This window comes from Strigops habroptila, chromosome 11, assembly GCF_004027225.2.
Source record: "Strigops habroptila isolate Jane chromosome 11, bStrHab1.2.pri, whole genome shotgun sequence".
Lineage (NCBI taxonomy): Eukaryota > Metazoa > Chordata > Aves > Psittaciformes > Psittacidae > Strigops > Strigops habroptila.
In genome coordinates this window covers 18,814,189-18,831,046 of record NC_046360.1, presented here as the reverse complement: position 1 = coordinate 18,831,046, position 16,858 = coordinate 18,814,189, and the positions used below count along the sequence as shown (strand labels likewise).

Sequence of the window (16,858 nt, the reverse complement as noted above, 5' to 3'; positions counted from 1 at the left end):
GGGCAGCCAGCACCATTCACTGACTGTCCTGGTATCGGGAGCGCTCTGAATGTTCTTGTGAGCATCTTCTCTAATTAAGGTTACATCTTTTGTAATTGAGTCAGAATCGCAGCTCCCCTTTCAAGTAAATGAGCTTACGCTTCCTTTGAAGGGAATCAAAAGCACACAGCGAATAAAAAGAACCATGTAGACCATTTTCCTTAAAAGGTGTTTCTCTTAAAATTTAGGGATCTCTTAAGCCAGTCTTGTGATTTTTATCAGGCCTGTGACTCAGATATTTTGATTATTTTTTGTATTCTAAGTTTTTGCTCGAACAGATTTTGTCTTCCCACAGACTACCTCCCATCTGTTCAGGGTAATGGGTTTTCTGCCTAGACTCAGAAAGGAGCATATTGCAGGGTTTGAGTTGGAAATTTTATCTTGAGAAACCACTAGTCCTTGGAGTCCACTGGAACTTGCCAGGACTCCTCCATCCAAGGAAAATGGGATAAATAATCTGAGATCCTCTTCAGGAAAATGGGAACGATAGGGCTGCCTACAGAAAGAGAGAGAAGATGTGTGATAATGAAATATAAACTTTGTATAAACATTGTAATTGAGAAGTGTTCGAGCTCTCAAGTCTTAAATATGAGTGGGTGGGTGGGAAGAAGGGAAAAGGACTAAGAAAGTATGAATCCAGAGATGAGACAAAAAGTTGTAATACCTTTTGTAAGGGGATAGTGCAAAAAAAGCCCCCGACTCAATAAAATTAAAATCAAGTGATGCATTTGATATTGTCTCATATTAGAACTGAGATAATATTGTGGGTTGGAATTAAGTCCTTAAAAGGACTTTCTTCAAGCAATCAAATCCAGAACAGATGCTCAAAAGATGATGATTCACACAAGTATTGAACTGGTGAAGTGTTTTAAGACTTGACCTCTACCTCTGAGAATGTGTTTTTAAAAAGCAGTGATGTAGAAATATTTGCATTTGCTGTTTCTCTTGCTTCATAAATCCTTCTCTTCATTTGCTGTGAAGGACCCTGTGCTTGCTTTTCATTTCCACCTTGGAAGTTCAGATGTAGAGGTCACAAGGGGGCTCTTCTCAGTCTCGCTGTCTTGTCTTGGATGGTGTTGCTCTGTTGCTTGTTTGTGCTGATGAAAATGACACAGTAATTTGTGTTCTTCTGGTTAAAGAAAAGATTCCATGGAGTAGCTGCATAGCAAGGCTCTGCTCTTCAACATTTCTGTTCTTTTGCCTACTTTGGTTAGTGAAATAGCAGCTCTTTGGCTTTATTAGTAAACAGGTTATGTTTGTTGCTGCTCTGTGAGAGAGGAAGGGTTGTGACCACACCGCGGCCCAGCCTGAGCTGTTCTGTAGGCTCTGTACTTCTGGGTGTGCTGGAGCACGTTGCAGGAGCACACTGCAGGTGTCATTATGGAACATCTTTGAGAAAAAGGGCAATATTAAGCCCCTACCAATTAGTTTCTGCCTCAGCAGCAAAGTGCAAACCCAGTCCAATTTGTGACAGAACTGTGGAAGTATGAAAATATGGTGTTCTGAATGGCTTTTAGATAGACTGTCGTGCAGCAAGGAGTGTGTACTAAGGGTGAAATGATAGTTTGAGGGGAGGTTAGTAAGGGAAGATGGAAAAGAGCAAGGGTTCAGCCATCAGCAGTCTGTTTCATATGTCCTTTCTGTGACTGAGGGTTGTTGTCATGATGTGGACACGCAGTTACAAGGCCAATCCTCACCTAGATGGGAAAGAAGGATTCAGTCTCATGCAAATTATGAAAATTGGGGAGTTTGCTTTATTCTTTATTGTTTGTATGGATACCTAATGGTAAACTGGACTAAAAGTGACTGTGTGTCCTGTTCCTTCTTGCAGCTGAATGATGAAGAAAAAAACAACAAAGGTCATAAAATGGCCCTGAGAATTCCCAGTTTTCTTTGTCTCCCTGTTTTTGACATCTAGACCTTCCTTGTATTCATTTATGAGCACTAGGTTGCTACTTCTCTTTCTAACCGTACCTGTCACGAGATTTTCTGTGCTGGGATCAAAAACCAACTTTAGGGAATCTCATCTACCTGTAATTATTGTTAGTAAATAATTATGCCTTATTTTTCATTATTCTTTATTTTGAATGTTTTCAGTCTCTCAAACTGAGGTCAAATGTAAAGGCAAAAGACATCGGGGACTTTATGGCTATTGCCAGCACTGCACCCATGTATCTTGTGAAAAGCTGCACTATATCTCGGGCTGTGTTCGGTTAATTTGCTTTGTTTTAATCTAAGGTACAACTGACAAAATGCTTCAGCTATTTTTTTTATTGCCCTCAGAAACGTTGTAGAAGCAGAATTACAATTTACAACAGGTAACAGGAGTAAAGAGACGGAAATTACTAATCAAATGACTTTTAGTTGCTCCAACTTTATGTATAGCAATTAACAGTTAAAAATTAAGCCACCCTTGCTTTTAAGGAATCCTTTCTGATTGCCGAATCCAAGCGTTTTTCCCTGTGCGGCTCCTGTGCTGGGGCTGCAGCTCCCAGCAGATGGCAGCTCCTGACCGGAACGGGGCCCGGGCTGCTCCCGCCTGCGCTGTGGGGATGGACCTCTCCAGGGGCTCCGCTTCACTTGCAGCCGTTCATCGGCGCAGCCGCTGTGGAAATGAAGCTTGGTTTGCTTTGTTTTCTTTTCTAGTGAAAGTGGGCATCCGCGTGAAGTTTAATGGAATCGCTGAAGATAGAGATTAACACAGACGAGAGAGACGTGGAAATTTTGTTTTAAGTAATCCTGGTTGAATTGACAGAATTTGAGATGCATTTAAAAGTGCCCGTGTCATGATAGTCACTCAGGTTGGTGTTGGTTGCCCTTAAATCTTGATGAAGGAATCTGCCCTTATGTACTGCACACCGTTAGTGCATGTTACAACTATATTATCAAAAATGAAATCCACTGAAAATCTTTGAAAGTATCTTTTTATGTAAGATTCTGTCTCTAACTCAACAGTGTGAATTTCTTTTGAATTACCTGCTGGAGAATGGAGTGTGGCTAGCAATTCCTGAGAGTGGAGAAAATCAGACCACAGCAGCTTAAAGTGAAGTTAATGAACATAACGCTCATCAGGTTTGTTGCTGGTTGCTATAGAACATAGATGTCGACACAGAAAATCAAGTTATCAAAACTAGTAGGGATAAGAATGAACCTCTGCAGTGGCATACACAGGACCAAAGGCAGAAAATACTGACTTCAGAACTAGTCAGAAGCATTTTGCTGATTTGCTTTGAAAAAATTAATAAGCCATGTCTGCAAATCCTGGTGAATTCTCTTTTGATTGAGCTGTTAGCAGTTCAGGGATTACTTGCTCATTCTCTTTTGTTCTGTTGGGTTTTTTCCTTGTTCATAACTGGAAAAAAGATTGTTTTAGAGGAATTTGGCAGTCTGCCACTCTGTGGGATTTTGATACGAGAGCTGTCTCAAAGCAATCACTGATACAACTACAGACTAATTTGTGTTGACGCAGTAGCAAGCTCGACTGAGTGCAGCAGCCTTTCTTTCTTAAGCAAATTAAACTTGCAGTGTGGATGTCCTGGGTCTGTAACTCTGAAAGGTTTTCAACACAGCCTCAGTTTTTGTCCCAACAGGCCTTACTGTAGAATAATCAAGAAAATATTCTTACTCTGAGGGCTGTTATTTGTTCATGTTTTGTTTACTCACCAGGATGATCAGCCTTGCCCAGAGTCATAAATTCACCAGCAAAAATATTTACCAGTAACTAGCTGCAGATTTGGGTCTTACGTAAGGAGGGCTTGCACATGCCTGCTATTTCCAGCTTTGCCAAATGGCAGTGTCTTCATGGGAAAAGTACTCCCCTCATCTTCTCTAAGGACTCCCATCCAGATGAATCAGTGCCATGGACTGCAGGCTTGTGGTTGCCCGAGGATCCATTAATGGAGAGGTGACTAATAGCATAAGCTAGCCACTTCCCATTAGGGACCCAAGTGCCTGGGTGTAGCCCACAGCATGACATAGGGCTGGATCCAGTTCATCTCTTGGGCATCCTTGGCTAACGTGCTATATGTCACCAGCTACATGTAAAGCAGCTTTTCCATGGCACAGCTCCTGGAGAGAAGATCTGCTCTGATCTCTGAGAGTTTGGAACAGCCTTTGCTATTGTGTGCTGAAAAGGATGGGTCCTGTTCTCACCCTTATAGGCACTGGGGGATTTAATCCCATCAATGTGAATCCTTCAATTGTGAAATTATTCCAACTATTGCTGTGCATTAATGTGTGCCAAAAGAGAATGCTTGTTTGCATCTTAGTTGTTTCATGTCTGTTACCCTGCCATTTTTTGGCAGTAAATCTGATATTTGACAGCAAATATCAGTAAATCTGATATTTGACAGTGCTCATCTGGGAAGGGGAAGAGATGTTGGAATACAGTGCTCAGCAGTTGCCTCTGCTTCTCACAGCAAGGTGCTGCCAGGCAGCCTGGGCTCTGGGGGCTTGTGACGCAGCCTCAGCAGGAGGTTCTGCTCGAAGACTGGCACAATGCTGAATTTCCAAATCCCAAATTTGAGGTACACTGTACCATGGCATATTTCTCCATTTCCGGAGCTGAACGTGACCTGAGCGTGATGCAGACCCTGCGTGCAGTAGCCCATGCAGCTGTGCAGCAGGCACTTGGAACAGCATGGGACTTGTTTGATTCCAGTGTTCATTAAGCACTAAAAACTCAGATCACTTTTGTTTTACAAATACTGAGGAGGGTGTGAGCAATTGTGGGGTTTTGTATTATTGCAATGCATAGTTGGACTGCAACGAATGTATCAGAAATTTTTTGTTGAATTCCGCTCCAGTTAGATGCACTATAAGCAAATGAAGTATTTGCAGAGCTGCTGACCTGGGGAACATTATTATTGTGTATCCTGGTCATGTTTCTCATCTTCAGTGGCTTCCCATTTGTCACAACGTCCTTTAGACTTGTGATATGTTTTGTGTTACAGATCCCAATAGACTTTACCATTTTATCAGCTGTTCCTGTGTAAGAAGTTCTAAAGCTATTCCCAAGGTCAGCCTCACCTTGGGAAGGGGTGGGGAATGCTTCCAGTGGAGCATATCAGTTGTGGTGCCAGTTTAGTCAAGAAAGATCCAATTCACTAACTTCAGCAGTACTAGGAAGTTGTTTTGTTCTCTAATCCGTAGTGAGACGCTGGCAATCCTCAGGAGCACAGACTCTGAGTTGTGTGACTTTTCAGAGAATATTAAAATCAATAAACCAAACATAATTTTGTCTGTACTTAAAACACCCATCTGTGATTATAATTTTGAAGTATAGTATTAAAACATAGGGTGGTTAGTTTAGTTTCATAACATACTTGGGAAGCTTAATTCTGAGTAAAAGGGTTAGAGTACTGCTGAAATATATTCCTTGCCGTATTTATCAGAAGAACCCCTTCATGCACATTTTGCAGGGGTTCATAAACAAGTGCTGTAGTTCCCGGTCTTCAGTCACATAGCATCCTGTTTGAAACAAGTTCTAGTGGTGATTTGATAAGATAAAAGTACCAGTGTGACCGGAGCAGGGATGTTTGGAGGTACCCTGGAGCTGGCAAAGCGTTACTCTGCTCCACCATTTCATGTTTCCCTGCAGAACACAGCATAAAATGTGGTTTGAAAAAAAGGTGAAAAAGTGATACTGGCAAAAGCGTTTTCTATTTTCTTGGTATCTGTTAGTGCTGAGCATTATCAGTACAGTGTGTTTCCAATGGCTATTGTAAGCAATTGATTTTTCATAGCAGCAATTGCTTTTTCATAGCAGCATCCTGGACCTTCCTTCAAAGGTAGTGACTACATAAAATGCATGTTTCTGAGGCTCGTTCATCCATAAGAACTGGTAAATGAACTTTTTTTGTTCTGCTGAGCACAGTGCAGGAAATCCTTCTTTCCTTGGGGGGGGGGATGATTGCATTTTTGGTACCATCCAGCCTTCTGACAGTGCTAGGAATCTTCCTGAGTGTCAGAGGAGACTGTCATGAAGCCAGTGGAAACTGAGGGTGTGTATGCACATGCGTGTGTGTGAGGGAATAAAAAACACCAAAACTTAAAAACATTCATTAATTCCGTTAAAATAAGAGAGGAGCATTAGAAAGCATTGGCAATCAGTAGTGATTTAATTCAGGTCGATGTCAGTGATTAATTTCCTTGTGGGTTTTTGCTATTGCTGCATTAAATATAGAGTGTTCTTACTGTTGCTGTTAATATGCTTTCTCTAGTAGATCTAAAACTGCTTACAAGTTAGTTTCATGCTATGTGACATGCATAACACCTCTCACCCAGCAGAGGCATACACCTGAGCTATGGCAGTGAAGTATTCCCGCTGTTCCCAGCCCGCTCCTGTGTGTGGCTGCTGCCTGGCCCTGGCTGCCATCTCAAAGCGGGGCTGATCCCATGCAGCTCCTAAAAGCCAGGAAAGCCAGAAAGATGGCCATGGATCCATATTTATCTGTTGTTGGAAGCGGTTTTTTAGCCAATCTGATATACATTTCTTTCTACAGAAGAGGGCAGCAAAAGCCATATACTCTTGCTTTACTGCCTCTATAAAGACGCTAAACCCAGTTACATTAGTAGAGTTATGCAGATTAGGTTTTCAGATTGATCTGCTCAGAGACACAGAGCAGCACACAGCTGTCTGAAGTATAAGCATAAAAGAACAAGTTCCAGCTGTGTGAAAGAGAAAATTGAAACATTGAACACTGGTTTACACCTGGTATTTGGGATCTTGGTTCAAATGGATCTCTAGTACTCCTGTAACATGACGCTAGTGATAGCATTGGAAGAGACTCCAGATCTGTGTGATGGAGGTGCAAGGATCTCTGAGCCAAAGATCTTTTGGTCCTTAACTCATTTGACTCTAGCTCAGTATTGGTGGGGCCGCAGAAGTATCACTGCAAGGCTGCGAAATGCTCGTGGGGGTCCGATTGGGAAAAAAAGCCTCTGACTTACCTGTACCATCCCTGCCCTTCTCTGCAAAGACTGCTCTTTGGACTGAGCTGGATCGGTGTGTGTGTGTATAGATGTACATATACCTCCAATAAGATTCTGGCACTTGCAGCAATCCTTTCTTCTCCCATTTTACCCCTCTTTCCTCTAGGTCTTGCCCCTGTGTGGGGCTGAAGATTTAAGGTTTGACATGAAGACTGAAGGTTTGACATGAAGACTGAAGGTTTGATGTTGTACTGAATCTCGCTGAGCTACAAACTGTGGGTGGAAGCCGTGTGCTGTCTCTCCCACTTTCTCTGCAGACATGCACGACTTGCACGCTTCCCTTCTTACCTCATGCTGACTGCTTTGCTCAGAATCTCATGTAGAGGACAAGCACAGTGGGGAACGGCCAGAGAGAGATTTAAGATAAGAGTTTCTATATAAAGTGCAGGATCCTCACAGGTGAAAATTCAAACAACATGAAAGCTGACACATTATATATGAAGTACCACCTTATAATGTCTCCAGACATAAATGATACACATTTTCTCACCTCACAGAGTTACACATCTTGCTTAGAGGCATTTAAAACACCTCAGAGAATTCAGTATAAACGGAGAAATTGAAAGGCAGATAAATTTCTGCTGAATGAATTTATCAATGACAGGGATTCAGTCTCAGAGATTCTTTCACCCCATTCTGGTTTTTATAGCATTTCAGATACTGTCAGAAATTACCTTTTGTTAGTGTGGAGTCCTGTAGGCTCACTGTATTTTCTTTACGTCAGTAGGAAAAATGCAAACTAAAATATCTCTAGATGCTTTTTCTAGATGGTTTGGTTTTTTCTGTCATAAAGTAACCACCAGTGGCTGCATTGTGTGACATTTTTGCCACTTATTCAAGGTAAGTCCGAGTGCCCTTCTGAGCAGTCTTCACTAGCAGCTTGTACTGCTTTATCTCTGTTGTCAACAGAATGACAAGAGGGGAGGAATGGATTTCTTAGTTGGCATGGAGACTTGGGAATGATAAATTTCACTTTGTTACTTGAGGCTGCAGTATTGCCACATTAGCTGTAGTAGGTAAGATGAAGGAACTGACGGTGACTGGTGTGGAAGATGCAGTTTGAGTTTCATAGCATTAAGAACCATTAAAACCTTCACCACTATTTAGAACCGTGGTATTTCGTAATTTGGCGAGTGATGTTTTCCTGTACAAAAGTTGGGACTTTCTGTTCATCTCATGAGTACAAAATATTTGTATAAACCTAGCCATGGGAAAGTGGTGCAGTTTTAATGAGTCTAGCAGATTTGGAAAAGGTTATAATGTCTTGCATCACGTATGAGGTCTTCTAGTGATGAGGGAACGAACGCTTCAAAATACTTTCATCTGTCATTTAATTTACCAAAAAAAAAGCCCACAGAAATTATGTCATGGCTATAAATCTGGCACAGCAGTAGTTGGCTAATGGTAAATATTACATAATTGGAGGTGTGGGATTTGGGGGCATGACCAGAAAGTCAGACTAGCGTTTGGTCATGAAAGAGCACTTGTTTCACCTGGAGTGGGCAGAAAACCTGGCATGTTCAGTAAAGCAGGCTGTTCAAAGGAGCCAGGGTATGTAAGCTCAGATGGGAGATTCAGGAGAAGGAGGCACCGTCTTCTTGATTAGCTCTGTAGTGGAAACACAGTGTTCAGGCCCATGCCAGAGGGACAAATAGAAGGGATCTGGATTAAAACAACAAAGGTGGTTCTCAGGATGGAAGACCTGTGCTGTGAAAGAATAAAATGGCTCTTTGTTTAAATGGTCAGAGTAAAGGAGATAACATTCTGAGATATGCCAGGGGATGGGATCATTTATTATAAAAGCAAAAACTAGTCATGAATTTGGAGAAAAAACCTGGGATTGCAACAGAGATTGTGGAAGCCTCTGAAGGTGCCACATCTAAAGCTGTTGTGAAAAATTCTTTCTAGCAAGGGGGGTATGCACCATAGAAAGGGAGATGGAATAACTGTTGCTTAATAAGATTGTGTTCTTTATTCCTAGGTTATTTATGCTTTCTTTTTTAATAATCTTTTAGAGCTGAACCTCTTTGGGCAGCTTCTCTACTGTCTGGGCAGGAAAAACCTCCACTGAGAAATGTTTGCTCTCTGCTTTTGCATGAGTTCAGCCATCACTGGTGAAGGGAGTGGGAATGGTATTGATGGTTCAGCGCATCTGCAGAGGAAAGGCTGCAGGAGCTCTGATGTTAAGCAAGTATTTAACAAAGCTCTTTGCTCCAAGTTGCAGAAGTCAGGGAGGGAAAGCCTGGTACCAGAGGAGGAGTGTTTCCTGCAGGTTAAGTTTGAGCTGCTCGAGTAGCTGTGCTTTCATGGTGCTCAGTAAAGCTGGGCAGATCAGCAATGAAGAAATCCCGTGGCTTGATAGAATTAACCACGTGATAGGTTCTGATATTGGGCCGTGTGGGATGACTCCATCATGTGCCAGGATGCACTGGGACTGTAAGTGCTTGCTTTTGTTTCCAGTAGTTCTCTCCATATATTACGATTGATCTATTAGGACTGGTGTAGGAGCAGTGGAGTTGGTGGTTTCAGGTAAAGATACACAGTGAAGACTGAGACACGTTGTACAAGCAGAAACAATATGATATGAAAGAAAAAATAAATGGCCATGTTGTGCCATTGGGCACATAAGAAAATGTTCAGAAATCATTTCTGTTGTGACCTCAGTAGATTAAAGAATAGTCTAAAATGCAATTGTTTGTATGTTACCTTATTGGCAGGAGCTAGCCCTTTTCCTTATATGAACAGTATTTTCCCTGTCAATAGGCTAGGCTATGACTTAGACTGAAGAACTGCATTGATTGTGTCCTGCCTGTCAGACTGGGAAGAAAAATGCTTTTATGAAATGAATCAAGTTTCAGTTAGGCTTTATGTGAGTTGTCAAGTCACACAGTGAGTGACTGGAAAGAGCAATCCATGTGTCCTTGCCCTTCCAGTGCTTCCATTGAATACAACATTTCATCAAACTGAGGGATTAACAGCAGAACTGAACTGGCCTGATACGAATGTGAGCTTATGGAACCTGTTAAAATAAGCTGTGCTAGTTCAGAGCCAATAAAATGTGCTGCTGGTCAAATTTACAGCCTCTGGTAATGGAGATTATCATTAATCTAATGAAATCCAACTCAGCAGGGAGCCCTACTAAAATTAAGTCATGCATTTGATACCTTCTATCACTTATTTTGTGGTGTTGGTCTGCTTTTAAGACAATTTCAGTATGAAGTAATAGCTTGAGAAAACAGAACTGTTTTATATGAGAGTGAAATAGTGGTTGAATCAAGTGCCAAAAGTATAACTTCACAGTGCAGAAGAAGAAAATGTTTTAAATCCAAATAGGTTTTTGCAGAATCTGAGTAACACATTGAGGAGTGTCAAGTTCTTTAAAAGACAGGTTTTAAATAGGATGTTGGGGTTTTTCTTCAAGAGTCTCTTATCAGTCTCCTATTGAAGAAACATGAAACAAGTAAATTAAAGTCTGTAAACCAGCTTGTTTATAGTATTCTTAATAATGTCTTCTGTTTTGTCATGATAGCAGCATCACAGCAGTTCCAAAGAATGAGTTTTATTAGCTAGGCTGATGGGTCGGAAGTCAGCTTAGTGAATGCTGATACTGTCAGACAGTTGCAGAGCCCATTGACGTTGATAGAGAAATTCCCACTGGCTTCAGTAGCTTGTGGATCAGATCACATAAAATGAAACCACTATGCAATATGCTTACTTCTGATAAGTTTCTTACAGTTTTCATATATTTACAGAAGTCTGCATAACAGTCTAAGAAGTCCTCAGCCAAGGGAGGAAGTAATAATCTTACTCCTTTAAATGGTTCGTTATTGCAGCTTCATATGTATGCAATCATGTTTTTAAGGCCATTATTTCTTTGGCAGATTCTTTCGATTTCATATTGAGAACAGGTATGTTCTCAGGCCTGGAATACTGGGCTCAGTTTTGGTCCCCACTATACAAAAAAAAGAATGTGGACAGGCTGGAGAGGTCCAGAGAAGGGCTGCAAAGATGATCCAAGGACTGGGCAGCATGAGAGGAAAGGCTGAGAGAGCTGGGTTTGTTCAGCCTGGAGAAAAGAAGGGTCAGGGAGACCTTGTCACTAGGTTCCAGTATTTGAAGCGTGACTACAGAGACTCCCTTTTTATAAGGAGGCACATGGAAAAGATGACGGGTGATGGGCACAAGTTACTCCTGGGGAGATTCTGACTGGACACAAGGGGAAAGCTTTTCACAAAGAGAACAGTCAGCCATTGGAATCATCTCCCTAGGGAAGTGGTGGACTCCCCAACGCTGAACACTGTTTTGATAGGGCTGGACAGTGCTGGGACTTCTAGTCTGGGTCATGCTTTGCCTAGAAAGGTTGGACCTTGGATCCGTGAGGTCCCTTCCCACCTGCTATGATTGCATGATTTTTACATGCATATGGCAGTTGTAATGAACTAGTTTAATTTGAGACTACTGTTTGTGTGTACATATCAATGTGTGTTACCTTGCCTGAATTGTGCTATTTATAAACATTGCCAGTCTGCAGTCTGTGTACTCTAGAGGGTACTACATTTGTTCTAAATGATGAACACACTTTTGCCCTGTTGTAGTAAACACACTACAATTCTTTTGGAGCATACAATCGCCTTATTGATAGGGAGGGTTGGTGTTTGGTTCCCAGTCCACTGTTCAGGCATGCATGGAAATAAGTGGAAAAATGGAACTGATCCTGAGCACAAGGTGCTATTTGTACAGAAATCAGGCAAGTGCTGCCCTAGGTTGGCCAGTGCCAATTGCAGTGTTGTGAGGAGACTTACGGAGCAGTGGCTTGAGGGACTGGACCCACATCTTTCCTGAATGTGTGCTTTGGACTTTAGTAAAGACTGTTGCTGATTAGCTCATCGTTGCAGTGTTAAAGAATGCAAACTGAAGTAGTACAAACCTGGTACATGTTAGGAAATGGTTTTCCTCTTGATTTTGCTGTCAGTCAAAAGCAGCACCAGTTTAATGCTTTGTTCGTTTCTCTGATACGAAACCACAACAAAACCACATTGGTTTCATGGCACAGCAACATCCTGTGGCAGTGGGTGTACATGCTATGTAGTTGAAGAGGGAAATATTTCAGGTTTTTTCTGTGCATTTGAAACACTTTTAGTGAGAACTACTTCAATCATTGTCCTTGCCAGAGTTCAGTAAGTAGTATGAGCTCATATTAGCTGCATGTAAGGCAACTATATTCTGTAGTCGTTTAATTTTAAATGTGGAAGCTATTCATCCAGAAAATGAGTTGTGAAGCAAGAAATGCATAAAAGTTTCATATATTTTGGAAAGATCCTGACTTACAAGAGGTCACACTAGTAACTCCAGTAGGTGGCATTCGTTAGGAGCTGTCCGGTTTCTCCACATTTAGGCTTTGGAAAGCAACTGTTTGCAGTGGGTTTCAGGTGAATAAACGTACCACTGTCTTTTCTTCTCTTCCCTACATACAATGCAAGAAATCATCCACAATGGGCAGCCAAATGTGACTAGAATTGGGTTTTTTTGTTGACTTCACTCCTGCTGACAGCTATCCTCATGCTCTTCTCAAGGGCCTTGCCCAGAGGCCCTGCTTTGGAAGCATTGTTTCCTTTCTAAGGAGAGTCAACATGCAGGTATTCCATGCTCAGTACTGGGAGGAGTAATCAGTTGTAACAGGAATTTGAAGTTCAGTGGCAGTCTGTAAATCAATACCACCAAAGAATTTTGTTCCTTATCTTCCTTCAGTAAACAAATTATTAAGTGTGTAATAAATGTCTTGATGATACGATTGCACACTTCTATTGCAAATGGGAAATGACTCAAGCAGGGCATGACATAGTATATCATACTACATACACAGTATTACATAGTACATAGTATTTCATCCTACGTACAGTAAATAAATGAAAACTAGGTTCTGTTTCACAGACACTCATGCAAAGAATTTCTCAGAGTTTGTTCGAAAGGACCGAGTCATGACTCTTGTGAGATGGTTTTGTAAAGGTACCAATTCTTCTAGTTTGCGGCTCAACATTTGGAGAATTTCTTTGAGTCTTAGACATTTTTATAAAGGTTGTTGGTTAAAGCTACTTTGAAATTAAGGCTTTTTAAATGATTAAAGGTCACGTTTGTTTTCAAGCTCCAGATTGCTTCACTTCAGTACTTACTGTTTATTTTCAAAGCTGAAGTCATTTGTTGAAATGTGAATTGTGCCAGAGTTTAGTTGTTTAAAGGTTGCCTCATCTAAATGATGCTGAAGTAGAAAGACTGAGTTTAAAGAAATAGCATCTCACTAAATAATGATTAACTAATGTTTCAAGCACATTCCAATGGATGCAGTGGACTTCGTGCTAAAGAACAGACGAGCCTCTCTTTGGCTTGCTGTGGTTCCCTGGGTCCATTTCCTCTCTCAAAGTAATCAGCTGCTTTTGTTAGGGGGAGCACTCTGCATATGCTCAAGTTACCATTCAGCTTTGAAGAAACAGAGTATTACTCTCAGCTTATTTTTCAGTGTTGAAGAGGCAGCTTCACCATAACAATGATTCTGTTATGTAGCAAACATAATTCTATTTAAATTAAATTTGTGTTCTGTGATATCCAGTAATGCATTTCCCTCACCTGTTGCTGCATCAGAAGTAAAATCTAGGAGCTCATCTTGTTCCCAGTAAAATTCAACAATAACATTATTGTTAAATTCCTGGGGATCAGAATTGGAGCTTTCAATCCTTTTCCAAGTGGTCAATCTTAGTCTTTCCAAGAGCCATTTCAGTTGTCTGTTGTTAGCAAGTGGTTGCTCTTCTCCTGAGGCAGATGGGTTATCTTTGAACAGGAGACCTTCCCCTCTGGTCTGGCTTTTGTGGACTTCCCACGGAAGTCAGACAGCTATCCTTGGGTTTCCTGCATGTATTAGATTAATGGTCCGGCTGATGCTTCAACATAAACAGCATTATAAACTTAAGCCATGTCCAGACATCTTCAAAGTTTTTGAGATATTTTTCATATTCCCCATATGGAATTTCCAAACAGATTTGGAAAGAAACATAAGTGCTTAATAATATTTCTTTAAGTTAGACTTGTGATACAGTATATTTAACTTCTGTTATCGTCAAAAATGTTTGGTAACATTATGCTGATTATCCACCTCCTATAGTAAACTGATGGATTTCAAAGTTCCTATTTCATGTGTATTTATTGCAAGAAAACAGTGTAAATCAGTAATGAAAATGATTTCTTCACTGTTATTTTCTTACCAATTGTGTGTTTGTACAGAATGAATTGTTTGGCCATATTTACTGTGCCATTTCAGTATAAATTTCACTATTTATTTGCTTTCTACCATCCAGTATCCGTAATACCTAAGATATCCTTAAGAAATGTGTTGCCAAAAGCAGTGTTTTCAGTTGATTATTATGAAGTTTGGTTCTTCCACTATTGAAACCAGTGGAGAAACTCTTCTGGGCCTCAGTGGGAAAAGGGTTTTCCAAAAGCAATGATGGATTGTTTTGATGTGTAATATACATCACTGATGACATAGATTTAGTTTAATTTAATAGCATTTTGTCAGATGTTGAAAATGGACAAAGTTACATTTTTTTAATACAAGATGAGAGAAGATGTGCTGTGGTGGTCTGGTTTTGGGTTGCACAACAAGTTGTTGCTTGCATATAATAAAAGCAGAAGAAGGTACTCTAAGCTTTGGCTTGAGCAAAGAAGGTGTGGAGAGGCTGATAACCATATCCCTTTCCCAACTTTAGAGTGTTAAGATAGTTCCCTTTTAATCCCCATTTGCTTCAAAGCAGATACATGCTGCATACAGCTGACGTTCCTAGAAGGATGTCTGCTTTGTTAGGCCTGGGAGACTGGATCATTGAATTCCATTCTGTTACATCTCAGCCATCCTGGTACATAAGAATTACTCATAAACTCTCCTTCAGACTAATTACATTGTCTGAAGTTATGGTCTAGAAACACTGACGTAGTAAATCAGGTACTCACAGATTTGGAGACAACAATCTCCAGGACCTCTGATACTTTCTTTAAAAACAATATGAAGTTTCTAAGCATTGTGTTTCCAATGAAAGTTCTTCTGAATAAATGAAGGGGTGAAGGTTAACATGAATGGATGTTAGGAAGTTGTTCACATGGAAATGAATTTCCACTGGTGTTGCTGACTTTAACAAGAGCTGACTTTAACAAGAGCATCTTTTTAGGGGTGCTTATTTTATAGTAACAGCTAATTGTGAAATATGTGTTTCAGTACCCTTTAGCATACAGTTCAATGTTGAAAATCACATTATGCTTTTTATCACTACATGCTGTGTGGTGGGATGTTAAGGATCCAAGGACATCAAAGGAAAGAGAATTGTGTATGTGTAGCAGATCGATTTAATTAGCATTTACATGTCATTCCAAGACACTGAAGGCCGTACAGGGAGTGTTTGTGTAGCTACTGATCACAGATACATATATCCTTGATTTTCTCTCTCCCTTTTTTCTTGCAGGGCCAAGGCTTTTCGTGGAAAAAAGGTCCATGGAGAATATGACATAAAGGTTGAACAGGTAACTAAACGGCTTAACCTGAATGTTACTTTTATATTTGTGTATTTATACAAGTACCTGTATGTGTATAAATACATACCTCCCTGGAGATATTTAAAAGTGTAGCTATGGCACTTAGGGACATGGTTTTGTGGTGAAGGTGGCAGTGCAGGGTGTTGGTAACACAGGGTTGTGATGGGAAGCAGGGAATGAATTCCTTGGTTTGCTTTGCTTGCGTGTGTGGCTTTTGCTTTACCTATTAAACTGTCTTTATCCCAACCCATGAGTTTTTTCACTTTTGCCCTTCTGATCCTCTCCCCTATTCCACCAGCAGGAGTGAGCAAGGGGCTGCATGGGGCTCAGTGGCCTGCTGGGGTTAAACCATGTCAGTCCATCTTGGTGCCTAACGTGGGCTCTTTTTAGAGGATTCTGACCATAATTTGCACAACATTAAAAACATGTTGTATTCAGAAGTTATTGCTTAGAGACTGTGAATGTCCTAGACACTCCATAACTACAGGTTGCATTTCTGTATCACTAATTCCTTCTCTTAAGAATATACATGCATTCTGGTTGCAGTGCTAGCATGCTCTTTGGAAAAAGCACTGAGTAAATATAGAGCTATAATTCAGGGTGCATTAGAATTATGGCTATTTTATTTCAGCTAGATATCTGAAAAGGGAAGTGAATAAGTGTTTTTACTGCTCTTCAATCTTGAATTCTAGAAATAGATGCCACTATTAAGAAGCTTCAGTAGATGAACTGAATTGTTTTGTCATTGGGATTTCAAAAAGTGAGGTAAATGGTCACTGAGTGGATTCAGCTTATCTAAATTCACTGTAATAGTACAGCATCTAGCTTTGCTCCGTTCTTTACACCATTGAATATCTGCTGATGTTCTTGGCTGGGAAACATGGAAAGCTTTGCCAGGGATCTTCAAGAGTGCTGAGGGAGAGATGGGAAAAAGAAGACAAGCTATTTTGTCCCCAGATGCCATTCACACCTACACCAGACCCTGTGGCTGACATCATGCACACTGGCTCTTTAGTATTGACAAAAGCTCTGTGTAAGCCTGGAATTTCCTTCAATATAGTCTTTTGTAGGAGCAGAACCACCTTCATTCAGTACGAGATTGAAAGTTTCTGAGCCCTACTAATCACTTGGTAACATCAGCACTGTGACAATCATATATAAATAGTTACTTACAACTACTTTAGTGTTGTTCTGCTAATACCAGAGAGCATCGTTTTAATTTTACAGCAACCTATCTTAACATACAATATTT

General features: G+C 40.7%; 1 protein-coding gene across 1 annotated transcript in view; it reads left to right on the top strand.

Moving 5' to 3' along the window:
* Positions 1–16,858, top strand: part of SYN2 (synapsin II) — a 174,745-nt gene that overhangs the window by 50,762 nt on the left and 107,125 nt on the right. Inside the window, exon 2 of the mRNA XM_030501034.1 lies at positions 15,537–15,594. Coding sequence (XP_030356894.1) covers positions 15,537–15,594 — 58 coding nt within the window. The remainder of the gene's footprint in view (positions 1–15,536; positions 15,595–16,858) is intronic.